General features: G+C 41.7%; 2 protein-coding genes, 1 long non-coding RNA gene and 1 pseudogene across 5 annotated transcripts in view; 2 read left to right on the forward strand and 2 right to left on the reverse strand.

The window, feature by feature from the left end:
• Nucleotides 1-3,807: 3,807 nt before the first annotated feature.
• LOC118382791 (dynactin subunit 6-like) lies at nt 3,808-15,530 on the forward strand (annotated as a pseudogene).
• LOC127916939 (uncharacterized) lies at nt 4,594-6,481 on the forward strand. Its single transcript, XM_052500285.1, has 2 exons — nt 4,594-5,679; nt 6,185-6,481. Exons 1-2 carry the CDS (start codon nt 4,940-4,942, stop codon nt 6,453-6,455), a joined length of 1,011 nt encoding a protein of 336 aa, XP_052356245.1. The 5' UTR covers nt 4,594-4,939; the 3' UTR covers nt 6,456-6,481.
• Nucleotides 7,256-8,795, reverse strand: LOC127916940 (uncharacterized). Of its 3 annotated transcripts, XR_008096663.1 has the most exons (6): nt 8,679-8,795; nt 8,598-8,648; nt 8,433-8,525; nt 7,935-8,394; nt 7,716-7,736; nt 7,256-7,677 (listed from the first exon to the last, which is right to left on the reverse strand). It is a non-coding gene; the product is annotated as an uncharacterized LOC127916940 (long non-coding RNA). The 3 variants fall into 3 exon arrangements; XR_008096661.1 differs by having other exon boundaries at nt 7,716-8,394; XR_008096662.1 differs by lacking the exon at nt 8,433-8,525 and having other exon boundaries at nt 7,716-8,411.
• A 1,403-nt stretch (nt 15,531-16,933) lies between the features above and the next one.
• Nucleotides 16,934-22,500, reverse strand: part of LOC118382790 (general transcription factor IIE subunit 2-like) — a gene marked incomplete at its 5' end in the record, with an annotated part of 25,450 nt that continues 19,883 nt past the window's right edge. Inside the window, 5 exons of the mRNA XM_052500297.1 lie at nt 16,934-18,227; nt 19,268-19,383; nt 20,615-20,708; nt 20,808-20,990; nt 21,731-21,838. Of these exons, the coding sequence (XP_052356257.1) occupies nt 18,111-18,227; nt 19,268-19,383; nt 20,615-20,708; nt 20,808-20,990; nt 21,731-21,838 (618 nt within the window). The remainder of the gene's footprint in view (nt 18,228-19,267; nt 19,384-20,614; nt 20,709-20,807; nt 20,991-21,730; nt 21,839-22,500) is intronic.

Here is a 22,500-nt window from a genome sequence, read left to right on the forward strand (position 1 = left end):
AAACTCATATGAAATCTGTTCTGGTTTAGCCAGTCTGTTTAACTCATATGAAATCTGTTCTGGTTTAGCCAGTCTGTTTAACTCATATGAAATCTGTTCTGGTTTAGCCAGTCTGTTTAACTCATATGAAATCTGTTCTGGTTTAGCCAGTCTGTTTAACTCATATGAAATCTGTTCTGGTTTAGCCAGTCTGTTTAACTCATATGAAATCTGTTCTGGTTTAACTCATATGAAATCTGTTCTGGTTGAGCCAGTCTGTTTAACTCATATGAAATCTGTTCTGGTTGAGCCAGTCTGTTCAACTCATATGAAATCTGTTCTGGTTTAGCCAGTCTGTTTAACTCATATGAAATCTGTTCTGGTTGAGCCAGTCTGTTTAACTCATATGAAATCTGTTCTGGTTTAGCCAGTCTGTTAAACTCATATGAAATCTGTTCTGGTTTAGCCAGTCTGTTTAACTCATATGAAATCTGTTCTGGTTTAGCCAGTCTGTTTAACTCATATGAAATCTGTTCTGGTTTAGCCAGTCTGTTAAACTCATATGAAATCTGTTCTGGTTTAGCCAGTCTGTTAAACTCATATGAAATCTGTTCTGGTTTAGCCAGTCTGTTTAACTCATATGAAATCTGTTCTGGTTTAGCCAGTCTGTTTAACTCATATGAAATCTTGTTCTGGTTTAGCCAGTCTGTTTAACTCATATGAAATCTGTTCTGGTTTAGCCAGTCTGTTAAACTCATATGAAATCTGTTCTGGTTGAGCCAGTCTGTTTAACTCATATGAAATCTGTTCTGGTTGAGCCAGTCTGTTTAACTCATATGAAATCTGTTCTGTTCACACCTCGTTATCATGTCACTTCCTCCAACGTCTAAAAAGGGGAGAGTCTGGTTATACAATCGCTCTCTGTGTGTGTGTGTGTCCATGCCCCTGTGTGTGTGTGTGTGGATCCATGCCTCTGTGTGTGTGTGTGTGTCCATGCCCCTGTGTGTGTGTGTGTGTGTGTGTGTGTGTGTGTGTGTGTGTGTGTGTGTGTGTGTGTGTGTCCATGCCCCTGTGTGTGTGTGTGTGTGTGTGTGTGTGTGTGTGTGTGTGTGTGTGTGTGTGTGTGTGTGTGTGTGTGTGTGTGTGTGTGTGTGTGTGTGTGTGTGTGTGTGTGTGTGTGTGTGTGTGTGTGTGTGTGTGTGTGTGTGTGTGTGTGTGTGTGTGTGTGTGTGTGTGTGTGTGTGTGTGCATAATTCATATATTATGTACTACTTTCTAAATTAGGTTAGTGCATATTTAATCATTTATGTACTCTCTTCTTCTACAACCCATAATTAATAATTTATAGAATTTTGAAAATCCTAATTTCCTTTCTGATCCATCTGAAAGTTTGAGTGATTTGAAGCTCCGTGTGTTTGAAGTTCGGACTGACTATCTAGAAGATGTTGGTTCATTTGATGTTGATGATGCTTATTTTAAATGATCAGGGACTGGGAGAGGTGGGAGAGGGTCATTGAAAAGTGTGTGTGTGTGTGTGTGTGTGTGTGTGTGTGTGTGTGTGTGTGTGTGTGTGTGTGTGTGTGTGTGTGTGTGTGTGTGTGTGTGTGTGTGTGTGTGTGTACTAATTTCAGATACAGTGACATTGAGCTGGGTTGATGATTGACAGGTAACTCTGTCCTCTGTGTACACACCGGTCGGCATGACGATGAACAAATACAGCTAAAGACCTGGGTACAGTAAACACTGATCTGGGAAGGTTCTAATTCAACTCTATCAGTCAAGGACAAGGTGAAGGTTATCTATCAGATGACTTGTTGTTGACACTTCTTATACTTTCAGATCTACACAGGTACATAGGGGCTAGGGGATGAGGTTAGGAGATAGGGGCTAGGGGATGAGGTTAGGAGATAGGGGCTAGGGGATGAGGTTAGGAGATAGGGGTTAAGGTTAGGAGATAGGGGCTAGGGGATGAGGTTAGGAGATAGGGGCTAGGGGATGAGGTTAGGAGATAGGGGCTAGGGGATGAGGTTAGGAGATAGGGGCTAGGGGATGAGGTTAGGAGATAGGGGCTAGGGATGAGGTTAGGAGATAGGGGCTAGGGGATGAGGTTAGGAGATAGGGGCTAGGGATGAGGTTAGGAGATAGGGGCTAGGGGATGAGGTTAGGAGATAGGGGCTAGGGGATGAGGTTAGGAGATAGGGGCTAGGGGATGAGGTTAGGAGATAGGATAGGATAAGGTTAGGAGATAGGGGATGAGGTTAGGAGATAGGGATAAGGTTAGGAGATAGGGGATGAGGTTAGGAGATAGGGGCTAGGGGATGCGGTTAGGAGATAGGGGCTAGGGGACGAGGTTAGGAGATAGGGGCTAGGGGATGAGGTTAGAGATATGGGCTAGGGGATAAGGGTAGGAGATATGGGCTTGGATAAGGTTAGGAGATAGGGGCTAGGGGATAAGGTTAGGAGATAGGGGCTATGGGATGAGGTTAGGAGATATGGGCTAGGGGATGAGGTTAGGAGATAGGGGCTAGGGGATGAGGTTAGGAGATAGGGGATAAGGTTAGGAGATAGGGGCTAGGGGATAAGGTTAGGAGATAGGGGCTAGGGGATAAGGTTAGGAGATATGGGCTAGGGGATGAGGTTAGGAGATAGGGGCTAGGGGATGAGGTTAGGAGATAGGGGATAAGGTTAGGAGATAGGGGCTAGGGGATAAGGTTAGGAGATAGGGGCTAGGGGTCCTTCTGTAGCTCAGTTGGTAGAGCATGGCGCTTGTAACGCCAGGGTAATGGGTTCGATTCCCGGGATCACCCATACGTAGAATGTATGCACACATGACTGTAAGTCGCTTTGGATAAAAGCGTCTGCTAAATGGCATATATTATTATATTATAAGGTTAGGAGATATGGGTTAGGAGATATGGGCTAGGAGATATGGGCTAGGGGATAAGGTTAGGAGATAGGAGATAGGGGCTAGGGGATAAGGGGTGGCAGGGTAGCCTAGTGGTTAGAGCATTGGACTAGTAACCGAAAGGTTGCAAGTTCGAATCCCCGAGCTGACAAGGTACAAATCTGTCATTCTGCCCCTGAACAGGCAGTTAACTCACTGTTCTTAACTGACTTGCCTGGTTAAATAAAGGTTTAAAAAAAAAAAAAAGGTTAGGAGATAGGGGTTTGATTTGGGATTCAAATCAAATCAAAGTTAATTTGTCATGTGCGCTGAATACAACAGGTAGACCTTACAGTGAAATGCTTACTTACAGGCTCTAACCAACAGTGCAAAATTAGGTGAACATTAGGTAGATAAAGAAATAAAACAACAGTAAAAAGACAGGCTATATACAGTAGAGAGACTACATACAGTAGAGAGGCTATATACAGTAGCGAGTCTATATACAGTAGCGAGTCTATATACAGTAGCGAGGCTATAAAAGTAGCGAGGCTATAAAAGTAGCGAGGCTATAAAAGTAGCGAGGCTGATTGAGGTAGTATGTACATGTAGATATGGTTCTATGTATATATGATGAACAGAGAGTTGCAGTAGCGTGAAAGAGGGGTTGGCGGGTGGTGGGACGCAATGCAGACAGCCCGGTTAGCCAATGTGCGGGAGCACTGGTTGGTCGGGCAAATTGAGGTAGTATGTACATGAATGCAAAGTTAAAGTGTCTCTGCATATATGAAAAACAGAGAATAATACTTTAACCATTTTCTCTAACTAAAAATATTATTAGATTTGTTCAGCTGCAGTTTTGTAAATATTCGCTAGGTGACACTAAATCCCCATTAATGTCCCCACCCCCTCCTCATCTTGTCTGCGTTCCACGCAAGCGCACAATGACGTCGTTTATGCTGAGAAGGATTCGAAATCGATTGTCGAAAAAAACTCAAGTCGATCAACAAAATGTCGGATAAACAAAATGCTCAAAAAAGGTATTACGACTCCAACTTGAATTCGTTTTTAGTTCAGTATTGTGTATCAAATAACACATTATTACTGTTTCATGATAGTTTGAATGTGTTAAACAAAGTGAATATGTTTTAGGAAACAGCTAGCTAACGTGACTAGCTGAGTTAGCTACTTTAGCTGTAGCAAGCAGCTAACTAACTAGCTAACTAACTTGTAGACATACAGATGATTCATAAATTATACACTTTTTGTATTGCTGATTATTACCAACACTTGGTTTTCTGTTTGTAGTGCTAAAATAGCAGCTGGCGCCGTGGTGTGCGTCGAAAGCGAGATCAGAGGGGATGTCACTATTGGTAAGAAGACGTCAAATGTAGCATTTAGCTTAGCTAGTCAGGTAACGTCCGCTAACTATTTATTTTACAATGAGCAACAACAACATTCGTTTGTCTGTAGTAGCTCTAGTCTCTATATAGCTTGACATTATTACACGGCTCAGGTTACTGAGTACATATCCACTTTGGAGCCGGCTAAAAATGGTTGATGTGGTAGGCTAGCGTTGCACATTTCACTGTTCATGTATGGTCTTTCCAGGTGCCAGAACCGTGGTCCATCCCAAAGCCCGCATCATTGCCGAGGCAGGACCCATAGTCATCGGAGAAGGCAACCTCATCGAGGAACAAGCTCTTATAATTAACAGGTGAACATAACAATAGTGAATCTTCTAGAAGTGGAAGGGTACAGTGGTGAGGTCTCTCCTGTGTTCTATTGCCGCCTCTCTTTCTCTCCCCCGTTACATCCATCCATTCTCCCTACACTTTATTCCTTCCGTGCTTTTATTCTGTCTTTTCCCCCACCTCTCTTTTGCACTTGTAACGGATGTGAGACGGCTAGCTTAGTTAGCGGTGCGCGCTAAATAGCGTTTTTTTTGTGTAACGATGCTTCGAGGGTGACTGTTGTTGATGTGTGCAGAGGGTCCCTGGTTCGCGCCCTGGTATGGGCGAGGGGACGGTCTAAAGTTATACTGTTACACAGTCGCCCACCTCTTTTTCCTCTGTCATGTTATGGTCTCCTTTTCCTGTCATGTTATGGTCTCTTTTTCCTCTGTCATGTTATGGTCTCTTTTTCCTCTGTCATGTTATGGTCTCCTTTTCCTGTCATGTTATGGTCTCCTTTTCCTCTGTCATGTTATGGTCTCCTTTTCCTCTGTCATGTTATGGTCTCCTTTTCCTCTGTCATGTTATGGTCTCTTTTTCCTGTCATGTTATGGTCTCCTTTTCCTCTGTCATGTTATGGTCTCCTTTTCCTCTGTCATGTTATGGTCTCTTTTTCCTGTCATGTTATGGTCTCCTTTTCCTCTGTCATGTTATGGTCTCTTTTTCCTCTGTCATGTTATGGTCTCCTTTTCCTCTATCATGTTATGGTCTCTTTTTCCTCTGTCATGTTGTGGTCTCCTTTTTCCTCTGTCATGTTATGGTCTCTTTTTCCTGTCATGTTATGGTCTCCTTTTCCTCTGTCATGTTATGGTCTCCTTTTCCTCTGTCATGTTATGGTCTCCTTTTCCTCTGTCATGTTATGGTCTCCTTTTCCTCTCATGTTATGGTCTCTTTTTCCTCTGTCATGTTATGGTCTCCTTTTCCTCTGTCATGTTATGGTCTCTTTTTCCTCTGTCATGTTGTGGTCTCCTTTTCCTCTGTCATGTTATGGTCTCTTTTTCCTCTGTCATGTTATGGTCTCCTTTTCCTCTGTCATGTTATGGTCTCTTTTTCCTCTGTCATGTTGTGGTCTCCTTTTCCTCTGTCATGTTATGGTCTCTTTTTCCTCTGTCATGTTATGGTCTCTTTTTCCTCTGTCATGTTATGGTCTCCTTTTCCTCTGTCATGTTGTGGTCTCCTTTTCCTCTGTCATGTTATGGTCTCTTTTTCCTCTGCCATGTTATGGTCTCTTTTTCCTCTGTCATGTTGTGGTCTCCTTTTCCTCTGTCATGTTATGGTCTCCTTTTTCTGTCATGTTGTGGTCTCCTTTTTCTGTCATGTTATGGTCTCCTTTTTAGGTCATGTTATGGTCTCCTTTTCCTCTGTCATGTTATGGTCTCCTTTTTCTGTCATGTTATGGTCTCCTTTTTATGTCATGTTATGGTCTCTTTTTCCTCTGTCATGTTATGGTCTCTTTTTCCTCTGTCATTTTGTGGTCTCCTTTTCCTCTGTCATGTTATGGTCTCCTTTTCCTCTGTCATTTTGTGGTCTCCTTTTCCTGTCATGTTGTGGTCTCCTTTTTCTGTCATGTTATGGTCTCCTTTTTTAGGTCATGTTATGGTCTCCTTTTCCTCTGTCATGTTATGGTCTCCTTTTCCTGTCATGTTGTGGTCTCCTTTTTCTGTCATGTTATGGTCTCCTTTTCCTCTGTCATGTTGTGGTCTCCTTTTTCTGTCATGTTATGGTCTCCTTTTCTGTCATGTTATGGTCTCTTTTTCCTCTGTCATGTTATGGTCTCCTTTTCCTCTGTCATGTTATGGTCTCCTTTTCCTGTCATGTTGTGGTCTCCTTTTTCTGTCATGTTATGGTCTCCTTTTTAGGTCATGTTATGGTCTCCTTTTCCTCTGTCATGTTATGGTCTCCTTTTCCTGTCATGTTGTGGTCTCCTTTTTCTGTCATGTTATGGTCTCCTTTTTAGGTCATGTTATGGTCTCCTTTTCCTCTGTCATGTTATGGTCTCCTTTTCCTGTCATGTTGTGGTCTCCTTTTTCTGTCATGTTATGGTCTCCTTTTTCTGTCATGTTATGGTCTCCTTTTCCTCTGTCATGTTATGGTCTCCTTTTCCTCTGTCATGTTATGGTCTCCTTTTTCTGTCATGTTATGGTCTCCTTTTTATGTCATGTTATGGTCTCTTTTTCCTCTGTCATTTTATGGTCTCCTTTTCCTCTGTCATGTTATGGTCTCCTTTTCCTCTGTCATTTTGTGGTCTCCTTTTCCTCTGCAATGTTATGGTCTGATTTGAAGCTGGTTGTCTGATATGAAGCTGGTTGTCTGATATGAAGCTGGTTGTCTGATATGAAGCTGGTTGTCTGATATGAAGCTGGTTGTCTGATATGAAGCTGGCTGTCTGATATGAAGCTGGCTGTCTGATATGAAGCTGGTTGTCTGATATGAAGCTGGCTGTCTGATATGAAGCTGGTTGTCTGATATGAAGCTGGTTGTCTGATATGAAGCTGGTTGTCTGATATGAAGCTGGTTGTCTGATATGAAGCTGGCTGTCTGTCTTTGATCAGTTATCCAGAGAACATAGCACCTGACTCTGAGGGAGTGGAGCCAAAGACGATGACCATCGGCATCAACAACGTGTTTGAAGTTGGGTGTAGTATCCTTTATATTGAAGTGGTACACTGACCTATAGGGTACACTGACCTGTAGGGTACACTGACCTATAGGGTACACTGACCTGTAGGGTACACTGACCTATAGGGTACACTGACCTGTAGGGTACACTGACCTGTAGGGTACACTGACCTGTAGGGTACAGCCACTGACCTGTAGGGTACAGCCACTGACCTGTAGGGTACACTGACCTGTAGGGTACACTGACCTGTAGGGTACACTGCCCTGTGGGGTACAGCCACTGACCTGTAGGGTACACTGACCTGTAGGGTACACTGACCTATAGGGTACAGCCACTGACCTGTAGGGTACAGCCACTGACCTGTAGGGTATAGCCACTGACCTGTAGGGTATAGCCACTGACCTGTAGGGTATAGCCACTGTCCTGTAGGGTATAGCCACTGTCCTGTAGGGTACACTGACCTACAGGGTACAGCCACTGACCTACAGGGTACACTGACCTGTAAGGTACAGCCACTGACCTATAGGGTACAGCCACTGACCTATAGGGTACAGCCACTGACCTACAGGGTACACTGACCTGTAAGGTACAGCCACTGACCTATAGGATACACTGACCTGTAAGGTACAGCCACTGACCTATAGGGTACACTGACTGACCTGTAGGGTACAGCCACTGACCTGTAGGGTACAGCCACTGACCTGTAGGGTACACTGACCTATAGGGTACAGCCACTGACCTATAGGGTACACTGACCTGTAAGGTACAGCCACTGACCTATAGGATACACTGACCTGTAAGGTACAGCCACTGACCTATAGGGTACACTGACTGACCTGTAGGGTACACTGACCTGTAGGGTACAGCCACTGACCTGTAGGGTACAGCCACTGACCTGTAGGGTACACTGACCTATAGGGTACAGCCACTGACCTATAGGGTACAGCCACTGACCTACAGGGTACACTGACCTGTAAGGTACAGCCACTGACCTATAGGGTACACTGACTGACCTGTAGGGTACACTGACCTGTAGGGTACACTGACCTCTAGGGTACAGCCACTGACCTACAGGGTACACTGACCTATAGGGTACACTGACCTATAGGGTACACTGACCTGTAAGGTACAGCCACTGACCTACAGGGTACACTGACCTGTAAGGTACAGCCACTGACCTACAGGGTACACTGACCTATAGGGTACAGCCACTGACCTACAGGGTACACTGACCTGTAAGGTACAGCCACTGACCTACAGGGTACACTGACCTGTAAGGTACAGCCACTGACCTACAGGGTACACTGACCTGTAGGGTACAGCCACTGACCTGTAGGGTACACTGACCTATAGGGTACACTGACCTATAGGGTACACTGACCTATAGGGTACAGCCACTGACCTATAGGGAACAGCTATTTGGACATTTGACCTCTGTCTGTTTGACCTCTGTCTGTTTGACCTCTGTCTAATATCACATATCTGTATATTGCTGCTCTGAAAGTCCTTTTGTTGGTAAAGTATGAAATTCTCCTTAACCAATGATACTTGCAGTGTCTCAAGCTTTGAAAATTGGGGACAACAATGTCATAGAATCCAAAGGTAAGAAAGGTTCAAATGCCACAAATTCAGTAATGACGGTCTTCGTCCCAATGATCTGAATGACTGAGTGTGTCTGTGTTGATTGGTTATTAAATCACTATGGAGAGAACCCTTCTATCATCTAAACTGTTGATTGGTTATTAAATCACTATGGAGAGAACCCTTCTAACATCTAAACTGTTGATTGGTTATTAAATCACTATGGAGAGAACCCTTCTAACATCTAAACTGTTGATTGGTTATTAAATCACTATGGAGAGAACCCTTCCATCTAAACTGTTGATTGGTTATTAAATCACTTTAGAGAGAACCCTTCTATCATCTAAACTGTTGAGAACCCTTCTATCATCTAAACTGTTGAGAACCCTTCTATCATCTAAACTGTTGAGAACCCTATGGAGAGAACCCTTCTATCATCTAAACTGTTGATTGGTTATTAAATCACTATGGAGAGAACCCTTCTATCATCTAAACTGTTGATTGGTTATTAAATCACTATGGAGAGAACCCTTCTATCATCTAAACTGTTGATTGGTTATTAAATCACTATGTAGAGAACCCTTCTATCATCTAAACTGTTGATTGGTTATTAAATCACTATGTAGAGAACCCTTCCATCATCTAAACTGTTGATTGGTTATTAAATCACTATGGAGAGAACCCTTCTATCATCTAAACTGTTGATTGGTTATTAAATCACTATGTAGAGAACCCTTCTATCATCTAAACTGTTGATTGGTTATTAAATCACTATGGAGAGAACCCTTCTATCATCTAAACTGTTGATTGGTTATTAAATCACTATGTAGAGAACCCTTCTATCTAAACTGTTGATTGGTTATTAAATCACTATGGAGAGAACCCTTCTATCATCTAAACTGTTGATTGGTTATTAAATCACTATGGAGAGAACCCTTCCATCATCTAAACTGTTGATTGGTTATTAAATCACTATGTAGAGAACCCTTCTATCATCTAAACTGTTGATTGGTTATTAAATCACTATGTAGAGAACCCTTCTATCATCTAAACTGTTGATTGGTTATTAAATCACTATGGAGAGAACCCTTCCATCATCTAAACTGTTGATTGGTTATTAAATCACTATGGAGAGAACCCTTCTATCATCTAAACTGTTGATTGGTTATTAAATCACTATGTAGAGAACCCTTCTATCATCTAAACTGTTGATTGGTTATTAAATCACTATGGAGAGAACCCTTCTATCTAAACTGTTGATTGGTTATTAAATCACTATGGAGAGAACCCTTCTATCATCTAAACTGTTGATTGGTTATTAAATCACTATGGAGAGAACCCTTCTATCATCTAAACTGTTGATTGGTTATTAAATCACTATGGAGAGAACCCTTCTATCATCTAAACTGTTGATTGGTTATTAAATCACTATGGAGAGAACCCTTCATCATCTAAACTGTTGATTGGTTATTAAATCACTATGGAGAGAACCCTTCTATCATCTAAACTGTTGATTGGTTATTAAATCACTATGGAGAGAACCCTTCTATCATCTAAACTGTTGATTGGTTATTAAATCACTATGGAGAGAACCCTTCTATCATCTAAACTGTTGATTGGTTATTAAATCACTATGGAGAGAACCCTTCCATCTAAACTGTTGATTGGTTATTAAATCACTATGGAGAGAACCCTTCTATCATCTAAACTGTTGATTGGTTATTAAATCACTACGGAGAGAACCCTTCTATCATCTAAACTGTTGATTGGTTATTAAATCACTATGGAGAGAACCCTTCTATCATCTAAACTGTTGATTGGTTATTAAATCACTATGGAGAGAACCCTTCTTTCATCTAAACTGTTGATTGGTTATTAAATCACTATGGAGAGAACCCTTCCATCTAAACTGTTGATTGGTTATTAAATCACTATGGAGAGAACCCTTCCATCTAAACTGTTGATTGGTTATTAAATCACTATGGAGAGAACCCTTCTATCATCTAAACTGTTGATTTGTTATTAAATCACTATGGAGAGAACCCTTCTATCATCTAAACTGTTGATTTGTTATTAAATCACTATGGAGAGAACCCTTCTATCATCTAAACTGTTGATTGGTTATTAAATCACTATGGAGAGAACCCTTCTATCATCTAAACTGTTGATTGGTTATTAAATCACTATGGAGAGAACCCTTCTATCATCTAAACTGTTGATTGGTTATTAAATCACTATGGAGAGAACCCTTCTATCATCTAAACTGTTGATTGGTTATTAAATCACTATGGAGAGAACCCTTCTTTCATCTAAACTGTTGATTGGTTATTAAATCACTATGGAGAGAACCCTTCTATCATCTAAACTGTTGATTGGTTATTAAATCACTATGGAGAGAACCCTTCTATCATCTAAACTGTTGATTGGTTATTAAATCACTATGGAGAGAACCCTTCTTTCATCTAAACTGTTGATTGGTTATTAAATCACTATGGAGAGAACCCTTCCATCTAAACTGTTGATTGGTTATTAAATCACTATGGAGAGAACCCTTCTTTCATCTAAACTGTTGATTGGTTATTAAATCACTATGGAGAGAACCCTTCCATCTAAACTGTTGATTGGTTATTAAATCACTATGGAGAGAACCCTTCCATCTAAACTGTTGATTGGTTATTAAATCACTATGGAGAGAACCCTTCCATCTAAACTGTTGATTGGTTATTAAATCACTATGGAGAGAACCCTTCTATCATCTAAACTGTTGATTGGTTATTAAATCACAATGGAGAGAACCCTTCCATCATCTAAACTGTTGATTGGTTATTAAATCACAATGGAGAGAACCCTTCCATCTAAACTGTTGATTGGTTATTAAATCACTATGGAGAGAACCCTTCCATCTAAACTGTTGATTGGTTATTAAATCACTATGGAGAGAACCCTTCTATCATCTAAACTGTTGATTGGTTATTAAATCACTATGGAGAGAACCCTTCTTTCATCTAAACTGTTGATTGGTTATTAAATCACAATGGAGAGAACCCTTCTATCTAAACTGTTGATTGGTTATTAAATCACTATGGAGAGAACCCTTCCATCTAAACTGTTGATTGGTTATTAAATCACTATGGAGAGAACCCTTCCATCTAAACTGTTGATTGGTTATTAAATCACTATGGAGAGAACCCTTCTATCATCTAAACTGTTGACTGGTTATTAAATCACTACGGAGAGAACCCTTCTTTCATCTAAACTGTTGATTGGTTATTAAATCACTATGGAGAGAACCCTTCTTTCATCTAAACTGTTGATTGGTTATTAAATCACTATGGAGAGAACCCTTCTATCATCTAAACTGTTGATTGGTTATTAAATCACTATGGAGAGAACCCTTCTATCATCTAAACTGTTGATTGGTTATTAAATCACTATGGAGAGAACCCTTCCATCTAAACTGTTGATTGGTTATTAAATCACTACGGAGAGAACCCTTCTTTCATCTAAACTGTTGATTGGTTATTAAATCACTATGGAGAGAACCCTTCTTTCATCTAAACTGTTGATTGGTTATTAAATCACTATGGAGAGAACCCTTCCATCTAAACTGTTGATTGGTTATTAAATCACTATGGAGAGAACCCTTCTTCATCTAAACTGTTGATTGGTTATTAAATCACTATGGAGAGAACCCTTCCATCTAAACTGTTGATTGGTTATTAAATCACTATGTAGAGAACCCTTCATCATCTAAACTGTTGATTGGTTATTAAATCACTATGGAGAGAACCCTTCTATCATCTAAACTGTTGATTGGTTATTAAATCACTATGTAGAGAACCCTTCTATCATCTAAACTGTTGATTGGTTATTAAATCACTATGGAGAGAACCCTTCTATCATCTAAACTGTTGATTGGTTATTAAATCACTATGTAGAGAACCCTTCTATCATCTAAACTGTTGATTGGTTATTAAATCACTATGGAGAGAACCCTTCTATCATCTAAACTGTTGATTGGTTATTAAATCACTATGGAGAGAACCCTTCTATCATCTAAACTGTTGATTGGTTATTAAATCACTATGTAGAGAACCCTTCTATCATCTAAACTGTTGATTGGTTATTAAATCACTATGGAGAGAACCCTTCTATCATCTAAACTGTTGATTGGTTATTAAATCACTATGGAGAGAACCCTTCCATCTAAACTGTTGATTGGTTATTAAATCACTATGGAGAGAACCCTTCTATCATCTAAACTGTTGATTGGTTATTAAATCACTATGGAGTGAACCCTTCTATCATCTAAACTGTTGATTGGTTATTAAATCACTATGGAGAGAACCCTTCTATCATCTAAACTGTTGACTGGTTATTAAATCACTATGGAGAGAACCCTTCTATCATCTAAACTGTTGATTGGTTATTAAATCACTATGGAGAGAACCCTTCCATCTAAACTGGTGATTGGTTATTAAATCACTATGGAGAGAACCCTTCTATCATCTAAACTGTTGATTGGTTATTAAATCACTATGTAGAGAACCCTTCCATCTAAACTGTTGATTGGTTATTAAATCACTATGCAGAGAACCCTTCTATCATCTAAACTGTTGATTGGTTATTAAATCACTATGGAGAGAACCCTTCTATCATCTAAACTGTTGATTGGTTATTAAATCACTATGGAGAGAACCCTTCTATCATCTAAACTGTTGATTGGTTATTAAATCACTATGGAGAGAACCCTTCTATCATCTAAACTGTTGATTGGTTATTAAATCACTATGGAGAGAACCCTTCTAACATCTAAACTGTTGATTGGTTATTAAATCACTATGGAGAGAACCCTTCTATCATCTAAACTGTTGATTGGTTATTAAATCACTATGGAGAGAACCCTTCCATCTAAACTGTTGATTGGTTATTAAATCACTATGGAGAGAACCCTTCTATCATCTAAACTGTTGATTGGTTATTAAATCACTATGGAGAGAACCCTTCCATCTAAACTGTTGATTGGTTATTAAATCACTATGGAGAGAACCCTTCTATCATCTAAACTGTTGATTGGTTATTAAATCACTATGGAGAGAACCCTTCTATCATCTAAACTGTTGATTGGTTATTAAATCACTATGGAGAGAACCCTTCCATCTAAACTGTTGATTGGTTATTAAATCACTATGGAGAGAACCCTTCTATCATCTAAACTGTTGATTGGTTATTAAATCACTATGTAGAGAACCCTTCTATCATCTAAACTGTTGATTGGTTATTAAATCACTATGTAGAGAACCCTTCTATCATCTAAACTGTTGATTGGTTATTAAATCACTATGTAGAGAACCCTTCTATCATCTAAACTGTTGATTGGTTATTAAATCACTATGGAGAGAACCCTTCTATCATCTAAACTGTTGATTGGTTATTAAATCACTATGGAGAGAACCCTTCCATCTAAACTGTTGATTGGTTATTAAATCACTATGGAGAGAACCCTTCTATCATCTAAACTGTTGATTGGTTATTAAATCACTATGGAGAGAACCCTTCTATCATCTAAACTGTTGATTGGTTATTAAATCACTATGGAGAGAACCCTTCTATCATCTAAACTGTTGATTGGTTATTAAATCACTATGGAGAGAACCCTTCTATCATCTAAACTGTTGATTGGTTATTAAATCACTATGGAGAGAACCCTTCTATCATCTAAACTGTTGATTGGTTATTAAATCACTATGGAGAGAACCCTTCTATCATCTAAACTGTTGATTGGTTATTAAATCACTATGGAGAGAACCCTTCTATCATCTAAACTGTTGATTGGTTATTAAATCACTATGGAGAGAACCCTTCTATCATCTAAACTGTTGATTGGTTATTAAATCACTATGGAGAGAACCCTTCTATCATCTAAACTGTTGATTGGTTATTAAATCACTATGGAGAGAACCCTTCCATCATCTAAACTGTGTCCCCCCTCCCCTCCAGCTGACTTGGGCAGGAACATGATTCTAACTTCTGGTTGTATCATCGGCGCCTGTTGCCAGGTCAACACCTGTGAGGTCATACCTGAAAACACTGTCATCTTTGGCTCGGGGTGTCAGAGACGTGTGCAGACAGAGCGACCACAGGTACACGCGCACACACACACACGCACACACACACACACTGAGATTAGTGATCCAGGGGTCTGTGTGTATAAGCTTTGTCTTTCTGCACTTGTTTTTAACCTAAGAACCAGTCCATCCACTGTTTCCCTGTTAGCAGTGAAGAACAACATGTCTGTGTGTGTTTGTGTTCTGCAGCCTCAGACTCTTCAGCTCGACTTCCTGATGAAGATCCTCCCCAACTACCACCACATGAAGAAGACTGTCAAAACCACCTCCGCTGTCACGCCGGCCACAAACTAAACCCCACCAGCTCCCGGGCCAAAAAAATGTACCTCTCTGGCAGACAGCGAACGAAGGAATCTCTTACCACTCAATATGTACTGCCACTACTTTAACAAGAATCTAAAGAATGTCACTGAACTGTTGTCCTTGTCTCAGCACACCGAGGTCCAGTTTCCCAGACCCAGCTGGATTTAAACAGTTTAGTCCATGATGAGGCGTGACCTGTGACTGGGAAACTGCCCCTTCGTAGTGGAAGTGCTATATGTTTCGTGTCTGACTGTTTACCACCAAATGCTTTATATCCAATTGTAATTAAAAAATGACTTATTTAAAAGTTTACAAGTTTTAGTTTGCTGTTTGGAGGACAGTGTTGCTGTACTCTGACTAGAAGTACTCAATCATCTCCCCGTTCTCCCAAATATACCCTCTTTTTCTCTTTTTAACGGCACCCCCAAGATCTGAACCTGTGACCTTTTACGTTTGAGTCATTTAGCAGACGCTCTTATCCAGAGAGACTGACAGTTAAGTGCATTCATCTTAAGATATCCAGGTGGGACGACCACATATCTCAGGCATAGAAAATAAATCTAAAGAATGTCCTCCACGTAGTCAGTATGTGACATGAGGTTGAAAACCAGGCGGGCTGCTGTGTTCTGGATCAGTTCCAGGGGTTTGGTGACACAAGCAGGGAGCCAACAGAGAGTTGCAGTGGTCCAGACGGGAGATGACAACTGCCTGGATTAGGACCTGCGCCACTTCCTGTGTGAGGTAGAGTCGTACTCCACGGATGTTGTAGAGAGCATGAACCTGCAGGAGCGGGTCACTGCTTTGATGTTTACAGAGAACGACAGGGTGTTGCACAGGGTCACGTCGACACAGTGGAGTTGTCGTCTGTGATGGAGAGGTCTTGGAGCGGGCAGGCGTTCCCCAGGAGGAAGAGCAGCTCTGTCTTGTCTAGGTTGAGCTTGAGGTGGTGGGCTGACATCAAAGCTGAGATGTCTGCCAGGCACATGTGTCACCATCTGGGTGTCAGAAGGGGGAGCAGAAAAGCAGTTGAGTGTCATTTATCTCAGTGCTGAGTCCCCTCCGCTAGCAGGGGCTGAGCCACCATCCTTGTTTTTGCACATATTTAAAGCTGTTCAGAGTTTGTAGATTAGTTATGTTGGGTAGAGTTGGGAAACTAGTCGCAACCGGGATTAGAACTGGCGACCTCAGCAGGTTGCAACCCGCGTTTAATCCCCCCATCCACCTGCAACCCTAAAAAGTTTATTCTATTTGTCTCACTGATCTGTCATTAAGCCTCGCCCACTGAGCTTTCATCCAACCAGTCTTCATTTGTCTTTCCCGCGGTTCCTCACATCCTCTCTCTTTCTCCGAATCAGATACGACCTTTTAAAATGTCAGCGAGCAACAACCATCAGATTGAATCCAGGCCTCTGTGTCATCAAGAAGACACAGTACAGCCAACCAGGAAGTGGAGAGATACAGTACAGCCAACCAGGAAGTGGAGAGATACAGTACAGTGTGCCAACCAGGACTTTAGACACAGTACAGAGGAAGTGGAGGCCTCAGGAGAAAGGTCCGAGACCAGGGTAACCATGCCAGGAAGTGAAGAACGTACAGCCAGACCAGAGGTCACCAACCAACCAGGAAGTGGAGAGATACAGTACAGCCAACCAGGAAGTGGAGAGATACAGTACAGCCAACCAGGAAGTGGAGAGATACAGTACAGTGTGTTTTCTAGGACTTTATTGTGCGTCAGAGGAAAGGCCTCAGGAGAAAGGTACTGTGGGTAACATGCTCAGTAATGAAGAACGCTCTGAGACCAGAGGTCACCAACCAACCAGGAAGTGTGGAGATACAGGGTGTCTCGGGCTTTTGTTCTAGCCTTGCACTATAACACAACCGATTCACCCAATCAATCAAAGTCTTGATGAACAGTTTGAGTATATACTGAAGGGACAGTTTATTAGCTGAAGGGCTTCTATGGGAGTGGGGTGTTTGTCTAGCCTGATTTCAGCTCTGCTATGACTCGTTGTCATGCCGTTTGGAATGACAGCACAAAGACCCTGGGACCAGGTTAGTGTTTGTCTGAGTAAACCTGGTAGATTCTACGAGTCGTTTAGCTAAATCAGAAGTGTTTGTGCAGGTCTGGAGCAAAACCCTGCACAACCTGTATTTCTCCAGGTTGCCATTGGTGACCACTGTTGGAAATGAATATAAGGAACAACTACAGCAGACAATACGACTGGTATTATTTAAAAAAAAAAAAACACACACACACATCCTCTCTCCACTATCATACACATCCTCTCTCCACTATCACACACACAGTGTCCATCGTGTGTCAGACATTTACACATATAGCCCCTTCTACAGTTGCACATATCCAGTAACTTTCCCAGAATCCCCTATGTTTCCCAGACATCCCCTTTGAAGTGTTACCAGATTCCAGGGAATTTGTCATTACAGGAATATTCCAACTGGGATTTCTGGAAAACCTGGGATTTTGGGAAAATTTAACAGGACATTTTTGCTACCCTAAAGCCGTCCACCATTTTGTATTACTGCTTAGAACCAAATTGGTACAGTATTATCAAAAAGGACAGCGAGCGCCTCTTTAGGTTGGTGTGTTTGGCAAGGACTTCACTTCAGTCAATCAGTCAGCCATCTTGTGTCTCAACGTTCCAAAATGGCTTCCTTTCCTCATCTTCTCTCCTTTATCGTCGGGGAGAAAAGGAAGCAAGTTCCCACGTTTGAGACAGGGCCATAGTCTCCTCTCATCTTCATTGTAGTTTTGGTGAGACAAATAAAAAAAAAAGTTTATTTCCGCCCAAAAACAACAACTCCCAGGTCACCCCTCTCTCACTGGGCCAGGGAAGAGGGAGGGGTATAACCAGGAAGTGACATCACTTCTTAGCAGGTACGCCCTCTGAGTAGTCCTCCAGTACTCCGGCCAGATGGTCGTTGTGAGTCTTGAAGCGTCTCTTCTTCTGTCCACCTGGCTTCTTCCTCTTGATTGGTAACTGTAGCAACACAACCAAAACAGCCAATCACAGACCGGTTAATTGTAGAAACAACCAATCACAGATACATTATGAGAAACATGGATGGAGAGAAAGATAGAGAGTGATAAGAGCTAGGAGATGTGGACATAAATCCGTACCACCATTAATTGACTTAATGATCACAATGTCGATAAGTAGAACACGTTTATAACATGAATGTGCCCCAGAGTTACTCTTTTAAATGACCCTTCCACCTACTACTTCTACTTTGAATGTTGTAGCGATCAACTGTCTTGTTAACAAACAGCCCATATAATTCCAGTAATTCCAGTCCTTCGGGGGGGTCTTGATTTGCGCCCCCCCCCCCCCCAGTCCCTAGCAGAACTGATTGGTCGCCCCCCCATTCCCTAGCAGAACTGATTGGTCGCCCCCCCCCAGTCCCTCGCAGAACTGATTGGTCACCCCCCATTCCCTAGCAGAACTGATTGGTCACCCCCCCATTCCCTAGCAGAACTGATTGGTCGCCCCCCTCGCAGAACTCAGCTGATTTAAACTAACTGCATTCTAAACTGAAGATCATGATTAGTTGATTACTGGAGTCAGGTGTGTTAGCTGGGACAAAAGTGTAACACCAATCAGGCCCCGAGGACTGGAATTACCCGGCCTGTGAGACAGAAATACAGACAGAAAGAGAAAAGATGTGGAGAGGTGAGAGATGTGGAGAGTAGAGAGATATGTGGAGAGGTAGAGAGATGTGAGAGGTAGAGAGAGATGTGGAGAGGTAGAGAGATGTGGAGAGAGAGAGGAGAGAGAGAGATCTGGAGAGGTAGAGAGGGAGAGAGATCTGGAGAGGTAGAGAGGGAGAGAGATCCGGAGAGGTAGAGAGATCCGGAGAGGTAGAGAGATCCGGAGAGGTAGAGAGATCCGGAGAGGTAGAGAGATCCGGAGAGGTAGAGAGATCCGGAGAGGTAGAGAGATCCGGAGAGGTAGAGAGATCCGGAGAGGTAGAGAGATCTGAAGAGGTAGAGAAAGAGGTAGGGACAGAGAGAGAAACTCACAACTTTCTTGGGTCCAGTCTCCTGCATGGAGGAGATGCCCTGTCTCTTGAGATAGTCCTCTATCTTCTCTTCATCCATAGAGTCCACTGGGATACTCCTCCACAGCTTGGTGAACTCTGGGACGATAGACCAGGAAACACAGACAGGATACCATTAGCTCAGGTAGGACAATAGCAGTAGTAGTTTATTACATTTCTACAAGTAGGTCGTACTTGGCAGATAAAAGCTGACTTGCGGTACACAATACATACAAGTAAACAAATCAATACATACAAGTAAACAAATCAATACATACAAGTAAACAAATCAAAACATACAAGTAAACAAATCAATACATACAAGTAAACAAATCAATACATACAAGTAAACAAATCAATACATACAAGTAAACAAATCAATACATACAAGTAAACAAATCAATACATACAAGTAAACAAATCAATACATACAAGTAAACAAATCAAACATACAATAAACAAATCAATACATACAAGTAAACAAATCAAAACATTCAAGTAAACAAATCAATACATACAAGTAAACAAATCAAAACATACAAGTAAACAAATCAAAACATACAAGTAAACAAATCAAAACATACAAGTAAACAAACAAATCAAACTCAGTTAATATCCTGTATCGACTAACTGAAAGTTCTACACTTCTAAATGACGTCATAGTAAAAACAATAATTTAAAATCTGACCACTGGGTGGAGCCATTGGAGTCATTACGTGAAAGAGAAACCAGACCAGTGCAAAGGGAGAGAAACCAGACCAGTGCAAAGGGAGAGAAACCAGACCAGTGCAAAGGGAGAGAAACCAGACCAGTGCTCACACCTTCTACTGAGAACTAAGTGGCTTTATGCAGTTGTACTTTAGACATTACTTCTTTAGACTTATAAAACATTTTATATATATATATATATCTTTTTTTTTGTTAACCTTTGGCAATATTTACAGAATGTATTTAATGTCAATAAAGCTCCCTTAACTGAAATAAGAAAGAGAGACCTTATCAACGCTCTTATCTGAATCTACTGCAAACTGATAATTAAGGGAGAAATTGTACCAACACTTTTACATTCTGCATTGTATGACATGGGAGAAACCCTACCAATGCTCAGCTTTTCAACAGAGATTTAATGGGGAGAAACATGCTCTCATCTTCAACCACTGCAAACTAAATTAAGGGAGAGACCATACCAACACTCTAGTTCTAATTAACATTATATTCTCACCTTCTACAGAGAACTAAGCAAAAGACACCATACCAATGCTCCCACTCATCTACCACGGAGGGCCCCAAAAAAGTAATTAAGGTAGAGAAACTCCACCAACGCTCTCACCTTCGTCCACTGTAAACTGGCAGTGTTTATCATTATAGAACAGAATCTTCTTCTTGTCTGGTCTGGTCACAAAGATGATCTGGTCTCCCAAAACCTGGGGAGGAACAGAGGCCGTTAATATGCCTGACTCATTAATTACACACACACACACACACACACACACACACACACACACACACACACACACACACACCTTCAGTGCCTTGGCAGAGTTAGGTAGCCCCTCCTCCACATCATCTAGCAGTAATCCTCCCAGTCCCAGCTGGTCATGTTTATCCAACAGTCTGAGCAGGGCTTTCTTGTCCTTCAGGTGATATTTGGGCTTGAAGGCATATTTCCCATCCCTCACCTCTATCTTAGGGTTACTGGCCAGCGCCTGGGGGACGGGACAGAGACTGAGTCAAACATTTATTGCAACTTTATTTACATGGGTCTCAAAACACTAGTCTGTTTGGCCCGAGGAAGAGAAGGGTGGGAAGGAGGTAAATAAAAGAGAGAGGGAGAGCAAGAAGAGAGAGAGGTGTTTTTTTAGAAACTATGTTTTATGATCAGAATAATGAGGGGAGGTGGTTTTAAAGATTTAACAATTGTTCCATATCATTAATCATTTCATTAATCTCTCTCTCTCTCTCTCTCTCTCTCTCTCTCTCTCTCTCTCTCTCTCTCTCTCTCTCTCTCTCTCTCTCTCTCTCTCTCTCTCTCTCTCTCTCTCTCTCTCTCTCTCTCTCTCTCTCTCTCTCTCTCTCTCTCTCTCTCTCTCTCTCTCTCTCTCTCTCTCTCTCTCTCTGGGAGGTGGGAACTCAAACGTTACTGTTCACATGCTTTTGAAATCGGACCAATTCTTCAACCAATAGGATTCCAGCTAGCTAAACGTTGCTAATAATAAAAGCTAGCTTGCTTAACCTTGATAATGTTGTCAAACGATCTACATTATTCACATTGATAAGTTTGCAATGGTCAAAAAACAGATTTGGCGTCATCTATTGAAAAGGTGAAAGGTCAAGCACCAACACACTCCGTTTCCCACTCGCACCTCCCGATAACTCTGATAACATGTGAACGCCCCAACACACACCATCTTATTGAAAAGGTGAAAGGTCAAGCACCAACACACACCTCAGTCATCAGCCATTGTTTCTGCTTCATGCCGATGTCCAGTAGTTTGGTCTCATCTAGAATCTCCTCCACAGTCAAGTGGTGAGTATCACCACGCTGGTGTCTGGTCTGGAGGACAGGAAGGAACATAGGAAGGAACAGAGGAAAGGAAGGGACATAGAGGAACAGGAAGGAACAGGAAGGAACACAGAGGAACAGGAAGGAACACAGAGGAACAGGAAGGAACACAGAGGGACATAGAGGAACAGGAAGGAACACAGAGGAAGGGCAACACAGAGGAACAGGAAGGGAAGGAACATAGAGGAACAGGAAGAGGAACAGGAAGAACACAGAGAACAGGAAGGAACAGGAGGAAGGGACAGGAAGGAACACAGAGGAACAGGAAGGAACACAGAGGAACAGGAAGGACAACAGGAAGAAGGGACACAGAGGAACAGGAAGGGACATAGAGGAACAGGAAACACAGAGGAACAGGAAGGAAGGACAGGAACAGAGGAACAGGAAGGGACACAGAAGGAAGGAACAGGAAGGGACACAGAGGAACAGGAAGGGACACAGAGGAACAGGAAGGGACACAGAGGAACAGGAAGGAATATAGAGGAACAGGAAGGGACACAGAGGAACAGGAAGGAACAGGAAGGGAACAGGAACAGAAGGAACAGGAAGGAAACAGAGGAACAGAAGGAACACAGAGGAACAGGAAGGAACACAGAGGAAAGGAAACAGGAAGGGAACAGAGGACACAGAGGAACAGGAAGGAACACAGAGGA

The sequence above is a fragment of the Oncorhynchus keta genome, unplaced genomic scaffold (assembly GCF_023373465.1).
Source record: "Oncorhynchus keta strain PuntledgeMale-10-30-2019 unplaced genomic scaffold, Oket_V2 Un_contig_1016_pilon_pilon, whole genome shotgun sequence".
Taxonomy (NCBI): domain Eukaryota; kingdom Metazoa; phylum Chordata; class Actinopteri; order Salmoniformes; family Salmonidae; genus Oncorhynchus; species Oncorhynchus keta.

What these genes read in the sequence shown, in the direction of transcription:
- LOC127916939 (XM_052500285.1), top strand. Translation starts at nt 4,940, where the DNA reads ATGTTATGGTCTCCTTTTCCTGTCATGTTATGGTCTCTTTTTCCTCTG. An exon ending in TTGTGGTCTCCTTTTCCTCT is followed by an intron (nt 5,680 to 6,184) that starts GTCATGTTATGG and finishes CTCCTTTTTTAG; the next exon opens with GTCATGTTATGGTCTCCTTT.